Raw genomic sequence first — 12686 nt, forward strand, 5'->3', positions numbered from 1 at the left:
CTGGGTTTTCCGTTCTTGAAATACAAATTCAGCAGAGGGGAAATCTCTTTCACCAACTGCACTTAATGCCAGGATGGTGAAAACATTCACTGCCAGTCAAGGAAACATTTTAGCATGCTCCTTCCACCACCATTTAACCTATAAAAGGATCCTCCTTGGGTGTCTTGAACTCAATGTAGACTCATCCTCGGGCTGCAAAGTTTCATGGCTGGAGTCCTCCACGTTGGTGAGGAATGTGACGACGGGGTCAAAGGTTTGACTTGTGTCATTGACTTTCAAAATAAAAGGTACTGTGGCTTGCACATAATTTTTTCATTTGTTTTATCCTGAAAAATAATAAAATGTATTTTTGTTCTCACCTGCTGCCTGCCCATGTGTAGTTTATTTTTATCCGTGCCTATTTATGTACATATATTTTTACCCATTACACAGCATTTGGCGGGTTACCAGTTGGGTATCTGTGGGTATCCGACCTGGTGCAGGACTCTGCCTCCAGCTGCTGGAATAGCAACATGAATTCAGCCAGCAGAGCACCAACTCCCCATCAAATCAACAAACTTTCTGTTGCTGCCGTTGCACGGATTGGACCCAGCCCACTGCGAACCCCTTTGCTGGGGTTTGCGCCAACTGAATTCGAGTTGCCACAACCACTACTGAGTCCGTCTCTGGAGCTTCCACCCACTCTCCTTCTGGCACACAGTCTTCTAGCAGCGTGGAGGGGTGCAGAGACTGCGGGGTGGCAAGCTTGCTGGCTAGCTATTGCTTCCAAATTTTACAACATGCCGCTTCTCTAGTTTTATTGTCATCAGAGCATCTCTTTGTTTTGGACTGTTGGTTGAACAAAACAAGAAATTTGAAGACATCACCTCGGGATGCATCTTTTACTATTTTCTGGCATTTTTTAAGATTTGAAAAAATGTAACTGATAAATCGATAAAAGTTTTTTCACAGCAGACATTTTGACCTGTCAGAAAAAGCACAGGTGCTGCTGATAACATTAACAATGGCTTTGTTTCATCTCAGCGTCCCAGTATGTTATGACAGTGGTGACAGTGCACCTGCATGCACAACACCAGGACCCTGAAACTGAAGCAGCTCAATGAAATTCAGCCATTGTTAATTTTATTATTCACAGTGGAGCTTTCCCTGCTGTGCTGTGTCCAAATGTTTTTCTGTGAAAAAGGTGTATTGACAGTTATAATTATTAGCTGCAGCTCTAATGTTGACCAAAACTACCCAAATATGTGATGCACTGGCTGGCTGAGTTCTGCTTTCATTGGAAATGCAGGCTAAACAGAGGTCCTTTGTAGATAAAATGCGTCAGCGTCCTTTATATGTATAGCTGTCATGGTGTATGTGTACAACCCATGCCTGTGTGTGTGTGTGTTTACCTGTCGCAGTGGTTGCACTTGAATGGCTTCGCTCCAGTGTGTTTGCGGTAGTGTCGCGTCAACTCGTCACTGCGGGCAAAACGCCATTCGCAGCCCTCCCATGAGCACTTATAGGGCTTCTCACCTGAGAGAGACAGAGACAGAGAGGAAAGGGTGTCACTTTTTATTATAATTTCAACATCTAATTTCACACATCTAAACTACAGCTGTTCACTAATATACAGGTAACCACCCCTGACTCTCTCCAGACCCAGACCCAAACACATACACAGACACACACACACACACACACACACACACACACACACAGCCCAGGGGCCAGGCAGGCAGACCAGTTTTAACACAACACCCATTTCAATGAGCCAATACACTCAATTAGCTGTAAATGAAGTCTTTCAGCACGGTGGCGTGTTAATTCATAATCCTAAATTCACCCTGAAATGAATCTCCCCCTTTCCTGCCCACACACACACACACACACACACACACACATATCCGCACACAGGCCCTGAGGTGGTGGGATCTGAAATGTAAATGAAGTTTCATCCCCCACTTCACCAGATGGGAGAAGAGATGGTCTATTGTTCTCAGCCTGTAGTTATCTCTCCATGATAGAAAGCCTTCCAGCTGTGTGTGCGTGTGTGTCTTCTGGCTAGAGGTGTGTGCAGTGTGTGTGTGTGTGTGTGTGTGTAGTGTGTAGTGTGTAGGAGCAGACTGTCTTCAGATGGGATGTGATGATGTCTGACTGTGTAAACGCCCGTACAAGAGTGTGTTTCTCTCTGTGGGTGTATACGGGGGGTCACCAGATAAATCAACCGCACCACCCCAAAAAGTAACACAACAGCTAACAATAGCAGAAAGAAAAATTCCCATCTTCCTTTGTTAAGCAACTTTACAAGTGAGTTTCATAAATTCACTGTTTAACAAGCAAAAACACATACTTATGGAGACATTTGCATGAACACTTGAAATAAGCCTATTTAAAGGAACAGTGTGTAAGATTTAAGGAGATTTAGTGGCATCTAGTGGTGAGGACTGCACATTGCAATCAGCTGAAATGTCTCCCGGTTAGAATTCCTTCAGTGTTTTAACCGGAAGCTGAATTATCAAAAACGGACCACGTGATTGAAACCAGTAAAAACACTGACTAAAGCAATTTCACATTAAAAAATCTGGTGGTCTTCCAACAATGCTCATTGCAGAGGGGCTGCTAACTACAGCGGCCAATACAAGAAAATGAATGGCCCTAGCTAGAGCCAGTGTTTGGTTTGTCTGTTCTAGGCTACTGTAGAAACACTGCGGTGCAACATGGCGATCTCTGTGGATCCACTCTCTTGTAGATATAAATGGTTTATTCAAGCAGTGGTTCTCAACTGGTCAGGTCAGTCACAATCTAAAATTGAGTCGCAGGTGTGAGTCAGTACGTTTACATGACATTAGAGAAAACCAATTTATTGTGTTAGTCCAACTAAAACCGGACTTCTAAAATACAGTTAGTCCGGCTGAAATCATACTAAGTTGAATTTCTGAAAGTCGGACTAACACACACAGATAATGCGATTAGGAGTCGATTTACTCCAACATGTATACAGTCAATTGGACCCAAACTGGCCAGTGCCCCACAGTTTCCACCCCAGGCTTTGACCCAGAAGTCGAAGGCTGGTAACAACATGGTGAAATCTACATCCAGGACGAAATGTACACAGCTGTAAATTTGTCCACCATGGTACCAGTTTGCCGCTAGCTAATCATAGCTAACTTGTTTGTCGATTATTCAGCCTGTGACATAATAGGTGAACTGGAAAAAGGTCCAACAAGCTGAGAGGGGCATATTACCACCTATCGTAGCGGAGTCAGACATTCTTTGGTTAATTAATTGATTCCCCTCCCGTGCTTGTACACTGGGACAGCAGTCCAATTAAATGTCCTAGTCAAGCTATACTCGTAGCTCGACTTAACTGTGCATGTTAACGTACTGAGTGACTAACAGCATGGACAAATGCAAGTATAACACTGAATATATTAAACTGTGTGGACCGTTTACTAATGACTGTAGATGGATCCCATGGCTGGACCAGTTGGGAACCACTGCACTTAAGAAAACATACTTATCCCATTACATTCCATTTATGCCAATATATCCCTTTAATCCTACACTCTGAACCTTTACATTACCAGATATACAGCAGAGTTATTACAGAGCTGGATTATTTATCACACTGCTGCTGCAAAAAAGGAGTTTCTCATGCACAACTGCAGTCTAAATTTTTCATTTTTCACTGAGTTCAACCCCCTGCTGTTCAGAGTTTTTCTGAGTCTTTCACAGCCAACCTTGAAAGGTTTCTCTTCTGGCATGACCCTGTTTGTGTGTGTGTAGCTGGTGTGTTTCATTTTATTTTGGGAATATCCAAATTTATTCATTTTGGTTTAAAAGCCAGAGGACTGAGAGCGGTTCTGGGTTATAAGAAAGGTGCTACACTGGTGTGACACAGTCCAGATGGTCCAGTTTGCAGTGCTGCTTATCAGACACCAAAACACTGCTCATAGGTTTATAATCAAAAATTTTACAACTCTGAAAAGTTGTTCCAGCAGCAGCAACATCATTTTATCCTCTGCCTGGACAATTAAACAGAGGGATTATGCCAAAATGTGCACATATTTGATTGGCCACAGCTGTGTGTTGCTGGATGATGTTGTATTGCTTTGTGGCAAAGGATGAGCCAGGTTTGACCCTGCATTTTTTTTTTTTCAGAGTCAGGACTCCCACTACCTCAACACAGCAGGCTCATTTAAATAAACAGGGAGGGATGTTTTTGACAATATTAAAAAAAACAACCAAATAAACTTAAATCAATTCAAATATAACACTGATGAAGAGGAAACACTTTAAAACACAGGCTTTCTCGGCTGCACACTCTCAAACTGGCCGTACCTAACTGCAGACCCCTAGTGTGTGTGTGTGACTCTGTGTTGTGTGTGAACTGGGGGGTGGTAACTATAATTGGGGTCTTAATGACTCTTAATGGGGAGTACTACAGCAGCTTACAGTCAGTTAGCCAGATGTCCTAGCAGCCCCTCCACTCCCATCACAGCACACACCAATCTTCTTAAGGAGACAAACACAAACACACACTGCTCCAAAACAAAGTGCAACTAATGCGAAACACTGAAGCACAATGTGTGTGCGCAAGACAGTTTTTTTTTTAAATCAGGATTTGACAGAGAAACTATTTTATTGAAGTATAACCTGGTTTCAGATCTCTGCATTGCAACCAACGTCTTGTTTTTGTCAATGATTTAAACAGGTCTGGTGTTGTGCTTACTAAGGATTGTTTCCATGGGGACGAAAAGTGTCTTGACTGCGCTTCCCCCAAAGAATACACCAATTGAAACCAAAAGAACAAGAGCAGTTATCATGTTGTAATTATGTGAATAGTGTGGTTGGATACTTAGTGCTCCATTTCTGCTATGACTGATTAATTTAAAAACGTATCTGTTTTATCAAAATCACTTTATTTAGAGAAAAAAAAAATCATGTTACTTGGCAGTGGACATATTGGAAAGTGTAAATTATAAGGTTTCTAATATTTTTTTTTCATGCTTTCAAGCTCCTGGAGATATTATTCTCAATAAATGACATATTTATCAAAATTCTGACGAGGTCCATCGGCAAATCGTACACAAAGAACTGTGGGTACTTCATGCCCACTGTGGATACACACATTCATCCTTGAAAATTCTCTAAAGGAAGGACTCTGTCAGCAGTAGAATCTGAAGGATCCTTGACATTGGAACAGTCCTCCGACAGCATTCAATGATGTAGCCTCCTTCAAATTCAGCCGTTAAGGATCCTTCCTTGATTTTGAGAAGCACCTGAAGTGTATGAGCTGAAGTGTGGGTGAGCATTTCAGTCTTCCAGAAAACAGGAGTTTAGTTGAGGGGCGTTGGAGGATGCTGGCAAAAGTCCAACAATGTTTGCCACAAGTTGGGGTGGCTGTGGCTCAGGAGATAAAGAAAGTTTTCCTCCATAAGAAAAATCTGTGGTTTAATTCCCGGCTCATCAAGTTGGCATGTGAAAGTATCTGTGTGAATGTGTGAATATGACTCTTTAATATAAACGTGCTTTGAGTGGTCCAAAGACTTGAAGGACGCTATACAAGTGCAAGTCCATTCACTAAATTTGAGAGCAAGGCTGATAAAATGAGGTAGTGTTCAAAGGCCCGTGGAGTTTCTAACCTCTAGCCTACAACCATGTAAAATGTCGTAGGCTAATAATGTTAGCATCTTATATTTGTTTGGAAAACGTGTTTAGTATAAGACAGTTGTTTTGTCAGTGAATCTTGTGAGCTGTAATGGAGCCGAATTCTGTAAGGTTACCTTTGTTAAATGTTGCTGTTGTCCCTGGTTTCATATGAGTAGAGAAAAAGTCCGCTAGCCACTAAGCTAATTTATACAATGTAAAATCCCATAGGCTTGTGCTAAAATCATTAGCATGTTGTATTTGTGGGGAAAATGTGTCCAGATAAAGACAAATGTTTGTCTGTGAATGCTGCGAGTTATAGTGAAGCTGATTTGTGTACTTGTGTGTTTTGAATCAACTAAACTTTACAGCACTTCACAGAAACCTCCACCGTTGACCGGTGTTTTGGAGGTGTAACTACAGACACATCACTGTACAAGTATAAATGCTCACAACAGCGTAGACCATGTGCAAAGAGCTGACACTCAAGTATAAATCCACCTCAAGTCCTCAATTATAACAGGGCCTAACTTCTCCACCACATACCAACTTTTCTGAACTTTAATTGCCTTAATGCACCACCTTGAATCATCATGCCTGAATAACAGAGGCTGCAGGAAGTACATCTTCACATGAACTAATATCTGAGGTGCAGAGCAGCCCTGACAGCGAGGTGATGCAATGACAAGTAAAAGATGATGTGCCACAGGAACATCCAACTGTGAATGATGCCCTCTTCCCCTTTATTTCCCCCCAGTTCCTGTGTCTCTTTGATCGGAGTTGTCTTTCATCCACAGACACAGCGTGACTGCAAGGTGACGCAGGACTAAATGAATTCCAGATCATGAGCCGCGCTGCTCCTGGATTTGCATATTCAAATTCTCCAGTCAAATCTCGTGCAGTCAGTTGCTAATTTCCACAACAGGGATCTGGGTTTGGTTGCTCTCTCTCTCTCCATTGTGTGTTTTTGGAGGCAGTCAAGTCAATTTTATTTATATAGGCCAGTATTACAAATCACAAATTTGCCTCAGGGAGAGACCGGCCTTCCTCTGCCACCTCAACTACAGTTTGTGATTTGTTAGGGGACAAGACCAAATATCAAGTTTCCTCTCTCTCTCTCTCTCTCTCTCTCTCTCTCAGATAACCTGTTTCTCAGCTTTTGTAATTAATTGGATTTTGTCACTGAGGGTTGCTTTCATTTCTCTTTATGAAAAAGTGAAACAGTCTCTTGGGGATTTATCTACCACTGCTCACAAAGTTTGTTCAGAGTTCTCAGCGAGTATTGCTACATATGTGACAAAGTTCTATAAGCCTTTATCAGTAGCCGTAACATTAGTTAGGGATTGGTACAATTAATTGAAATGATGAACAACAGTAACAGGAGAGTTGTTGATGCTTTTTTAATGATGTGATCGAGGGATGTCAGTTGTGGTTAATCTTTCTTTTGATAGCCTGTCACCCATTAACTGGTAACCAATTAGCAATTAATCTTTCAGAAAAACAAACAAACAAAACAAAACCATGAAAAAAAAGAGCAAAATAACGTAAACCATAAGAGGTGCTTCTCATTAGTCCAGCGCTCTATTGACTCAATGAGTTTTGGCACCACATTGCAAAGTGCTATCCATTTAGAGGTGGTGAAATTTTAATATTGATGTTGTAAATGTCTTCCGTTTCATCTTACTTTCTGTTGGCTTTATTGAAAGACAGCTGGCTAGCCACCTTGACATGCAAACACATAGTGCCCACTGTTCACCGTCGGGTCTCCATGAGTTAGCTAACATTAGCCTTGACCACTCCGCAAGTTCTGCGTATTCAGCAATGACCACTAGTAACGCCATCTCGACACATATTGGTGGGATGGAAACATGGTGGCCACCCACCAGATTCCCCCTGGGTAGCCCGATATGTATGCAGCTTCATTTTGAGCCGCAAAAACCTTCTGGCGTTGTTAACCATATTCGTTTGCCCTCAAAGTTAAGCCAATTAAGAGTTAACCTTTGACATCCCTACCTGATTTTGTCACACTGTCACAGTGTACTATCTGAAGCACATTATACTTTCTTTTGCATTTTATTTTATTTTGATGAACAGTGAGGATTTGAGACCTCTCCCAATTTTGCAAAGCCTGGCATGACACCACTGATACTCAGACAGAACTGTCAGTTGTTGGGTTGCATTGTGGGTAAAAAGGTGCTAGGTTTTGACAGTGAGGAAGAATGCCTGTAATAAAAAAGACAATGTCCCTGCAATGTTGTGGCATCATTATCAGTTTTTAAAACTCTCCATCATGTGTCTGACAGCAATTTAAAAGAGCAAAGCTAAATTGGTAGAGTACTCATTCACTGTATGAAAGCCTCATTGTAGACTGCAGAAGCCTTCAGCATTGTTACAAAGGGTTGTGAGTTTGACTGCCGATGAGGTGCATCAGCTGCAGTAATGAGGTCTTTATATCAGCTCCCGATAACAAGTGAAGAAATCTTATGACCCTCACAGCCACAAGGTGTAAAGACTGAAAAGTATTAGAGAGCAGATACGAGTGAGTCATATGAGGTTTCTCCGCAGGACGGCTGTGCCTTCAGGAAGTCCTCGTTATTGAGTCAATACTCCTTCACATTAAGAAGAAAACAGTTGAGGTGGTTCAGACACCAATGCCTCATTTTCATTGCATGGTTCAACTTGACTTGACACAACTTACTTTCAGTACCAGGTCCTTTTCTCTATTTTCTTTTCAAGTACAGATTTTACCTCCTCAGTGTATGCTGGATTCTCTGTTGATTACCATAGCAACGCTGAAGCTGCTGTGACATCATCTTCATTGCAACGCTTACTAAATCCTTCCATCGGCGACCAAACAGAGGAACATCTGCACTCTGTCAGTTGTACAGCTACGCTATTTTTTTGTTAGTGTTTTAAATCTGGGTCAAGAAAAACAAATTGCAGTTGCTATTGATGAAAATTGTTTCCCATTTCAAGCAAGTGATGATTCTCTCTGACCAGTCAGTGGTCTGCAATATTTTAACTCCACCTTTAAGGATCGGTTCAGCTCACTTGAAACCTCAACCAAGGTGGTACCAAAATAAGTACCAGGTGCTATCCACAACTTTTGCCATGGAAAACCAGGAAAGACTGAGTCAAGTTGAGTAGAGCCGTGCCGTAGTATGCAGTGTAAATGTGGCATGAGTGAGGCTGCATCCCTTTGGAGGAAAAGGACCGACTTGGTGGGGGTGAGCTGGATAGACTTTATCTAGCAGCATGCACCAGATACCCAAGGAAGAGGTTGCTTGCAGAAAGCTCTACAGTAAATGCAGATACCAGTGTAACGATGGTAAGTCAATATCGACTGATAGTGTTGACCTGCTGACTGGTTATTGGTTGGACTCTAATAGTCAAGATTCAAGATTTAAGCCCTGTTTCCACCAAACACTTTCGGGATGGTACCTTTGGAACCGAAAGTAACCCTTCACACATGGTACCTAGACACTTCCATTTTCACTGTAAACAGTTCTCTTAAATGTGACATTACAAGTTAATGTTCCACCTTAGAAGTTGCCGGCAGTTGCCAACAACAGCTGCTGCAAGAGGCAGCAAAACATCCTTTCATTTTATAGTTACAGTTCACTAATAAAACTCTCCACAGTATGAACAGTGGTTACATGAGCCTCAAAACCAGACACAACTCAGCCCTGAGCAGAGTGACCGTCCTCTACTGACCAATCAGACTGCAGTGTTCACAGCTCCACCTTTTAGTACCAGATCTGTGTGCTAGGTAACCCAACATAAGAGGGACCAAAAATGGGGACGGTAATGAACATTGCCATCGGTACCATCCACAACTTTTCACAGTGGAATCAAAGAAAAAGCGTACCGAACTGAACCGTACTGCTTGGTGGAAACAGGGCTTTAGTTTTTACTCCTTCATTTTTGTTATTTCTAATTAAGCTGGAGGAGACCAAAACAGATACAAGCAGTACAAGAATGTTCCCAGTTACACTTCTTTTGGTCAAAAACAGGCAAACTACACATATTAACTCTTGAAGGTACCAAAGGAAGTCCTCTATTTCGTCCAGGCCAATAATCCTCTGGTACAGCTGTGAAAGACGTGTGATTTTACAACAGATTTACTTCTAGTTCTGTAAAGAAGCAGAAAATCCTCCACAGTGAATCTTCGGCAGCAGTATCTGAATGTGTGAATCCTCCTTCTCACTCCACAGAGTCCTCCTCGCTCAGGACTGAATACAGGACCAATATTTTCAACATACAATAGCAAACCACTTGGCAGGTTATCCTGTTGGAGAAATGCTACACTCTCAACCTGCATGTGTGTGTGTGTGTGCGTGTGTGATATGGGGTATGAGTGGGGGCCGCAGGTGCCAGACAGGCGGCCGTTTCACACCCGTCTTCTGTAATTGGCCAGAGCACCCCATCTTCCTTCAATAGGACCCCCCTCAAACACACACACATACATGCTATAACACACACACACACAGTTGGAGGAATGAAGCAAGGCCAGCTCGGGCCTGACGCCACAGCAACCATGACGCCAGCCAATTATAGCACGGCAAGGCAAGGATGCGTGATAAAGTCACCTAGCAACTGAGAGAAAGAGAGAAAGGGGGGTGGGCGAGGGAGAGAGGGAGAGGGAGAGAGAGATTAACAGGCATGGACAATCAACCAGCCACCAACCAATTATGGAAGAGTGTGATGCAGTTGCTTGGCAACCCAAACTGAATGAGCAAGTGGGAGAGCGAGAGAGAGCAGGTTGGAGGTTGGATTCAGTGGGTGTAGAGTATGAAGGTATATATGTGAGTGGAGGTCTGGGGTTACAGCGGGGTTTTTCCTGAATCCACATGAGCCTGTGCTGCTACCTGCTGCGGGTGGAGGTGGGGGAGGGGAGGGGGTTAAGGTCTTGGGAAGTCAGACTCAAGCTGGAGTGTTTTTGTTTTATGTATTAACCCATTAACTAACATAATTATCAGTGTTGGGCAGTAACGCCTTATAGTAATAATATTACTTTTTCCAGTAACAAGTAGTATAACTAATTACTAATGAAATTTCAGTAATACTATTACAGTTACTCGTAAACCAAACAACTTGTTACATTACAGCTAGCCATTCTGCAAACCATGTGGGAATTTTTGTATGTACTTCTTAGGGCTGCCCCCTAATAGTCGACCAAACATTAGTCAACCATGCGGGTCATTAGTCGGCAAGATTTCATTGGTCTTTTAGTCGCAGAAAACAAAACAAAACAACACAGACCAAAAAGACAACAAACAAATGTGAAACTCTATTAGGACCTGTGCTTTGTCAAAATAAATCAAAACCTTTATGATTGGACCATGTGGGGATTTAATTTGAAAGGACAGACACAGGAAGTGTCCACGCTCAGCAGTCAGACAGGAGTCAGGTTAATTTCCAGGGCTGGTACCTGCAGTTATTCCACAGGCTAGTTTATAACATGTCGGGCAGGAAATCCAAAGTGTGGGATCATTTTGAGAAGGTGAAGGACGAACCCAAGGTGATATGTAAACTCATCTTCATTGGTCGACTACAAACATGACGTATCATCTGAAACATGGAAGTAGCTACATGCCCATTAGCCCTTAAATGGTGTTACGTTTTGACAGGGTATTATGTGTGTGACCCACTGCCAGGAGATTTAAAAAGCAGCTGATAGCAGTTAGCAGCTAACTCAAAGAAGAAGAACAGAGACCAAAAATGCTCACACTTTGGGAAAATAATGAGATTTCGGGAGCTCCTTACCCTCCGAGAAGAGGACCAGATCAGCTACCAACAGAGACAGTACTCTAGTCTGTACTAGTCTGAACGGATTTTGATGAAATTTTCAGGAAAGGTTGATAATGGGACAAGGAACAGATGATAAAATTTTGAAGCGAAGTGGATAAAATGATAAAATGGCGGGAAATCCGAGCTGCTTAGCGGAGGTCTGCGCTCTCAGAGTGCTTTTCTAGTTTATAAAGTGCTGCCGACCCTTATTATGTCACACTATAGGACAACGCTGTTGTATTACATGTCTCATCCGTTACGCCTCTTTTGCTTCTGCGATGCTGTCATGCAGTCTACAATCACACAACAGGGTTGCATGATGCCGTTCTTGTTTGGTTCTGTGGTAAATATACAAAGGTGGCATAAAGACAGGACTTCGGAGTGGCCCTATAGCATGAGCCCTGTGCAGAAAGGGCTAATGTTAACTAGGGGGAACTGGAGGGTCAGCGCTATGTTAGCAGCAGCATTTAGCTAGCCAATGGGTTGCACACATGGGACTCATATGCACTAACATGCATATGTGGCCGGACCATCTACCACAACAGGTAGCGCCATAACTCTGTCATAATTATATCTTTACATAGCATAGAGTGGTTTGCTCCTAATGTGGTACAGAGCTCCTCTATGGTTTAGGGATGAATGGTAGCCATATTCAGTGGTAGAATAAAGTGAAACAAACCACTATATTAATCACTCATGACTTCCAACAGGTACAAATTTTTGTTTGCAAACATTAAATGTCAGAGGGTGCATTTAAATGTCAACCAACACTGTGAACTGTCAGAGGTTATAACTGCTGCTCGAAAACATTGACAAGCTTATGGTCTTTTAAAATGTCCTGCTATAACAATTAGCTGATGGTTTAAATTTGGATGTGTGGCCGACTAGCATGTTACTCCAATCAAGTTCAGACATTCGCTCTTCATGTTTATGGGGAAATTCTTTTCTAGGCATGTTTTTAGTGTTTGGTGTAGTTTTATGATCTATTTGTAACAGAGCTGCTTTATTGTTTCATTTATGAGATTCTGTTTTTATGTCATTTTGCACTGAAACATGTTAGAAAAATGACTTTTAATAAAAAATATTTGCATGTACACATAATGGGGTCTCTTAGAGTAAAACTATTGGGATTGTATTGAACCATCAACTTTATATTGTGTACTGTCACACTGTTTTTCCTCCACTTTGTCTGGAAATGTTAGAACTGCCATTCAACCTGTGTGTTAACCAGACAGCTTAGGAGTTGTTGGAAGGTGTATTTCTTT

The 12686-nt window shown here is 42.1% G+C and overlaps 1 protein-coding gene across 1 annotated transcript in view; it reads right to left on the minus strand.

Moving 5' to 3' along the window:
- The window catches only part of klf7b (Kruppel like factor 7b), a 106443-nt gene that overhangs the window by 19288 nt on the left and 74469 nt on the right, over positions 1 to 12686 (minus strand). Inside the window, exon 3 of the mRNA XM_033614945.2 lies at positions 1392 to 1515. Within this exon, the coding sequence (XP_033470836.1) occupies positions 1392 to 1515 (124 nt within the window). The remainder of the gene's footprint in view (positions 1 to 1391; positions 1516 to 12686) is intronic.

The sequence above is a fragment of the Epinephelus lanceolatus genome, chromosome 14, assembly GCF_041903045.1.
Source record: "Epinephelus lanceolatus isolate andai-2023 chromosome 14, ASM4190304v1, whole genome shotgun sequence".
NCBI classification, from domain to species: Eukaryota; Metazoa; Chordata; class Actinopteri; order Perciformes; family Serranidae; genus Epinephelus; species Epinephelus lanceolatus.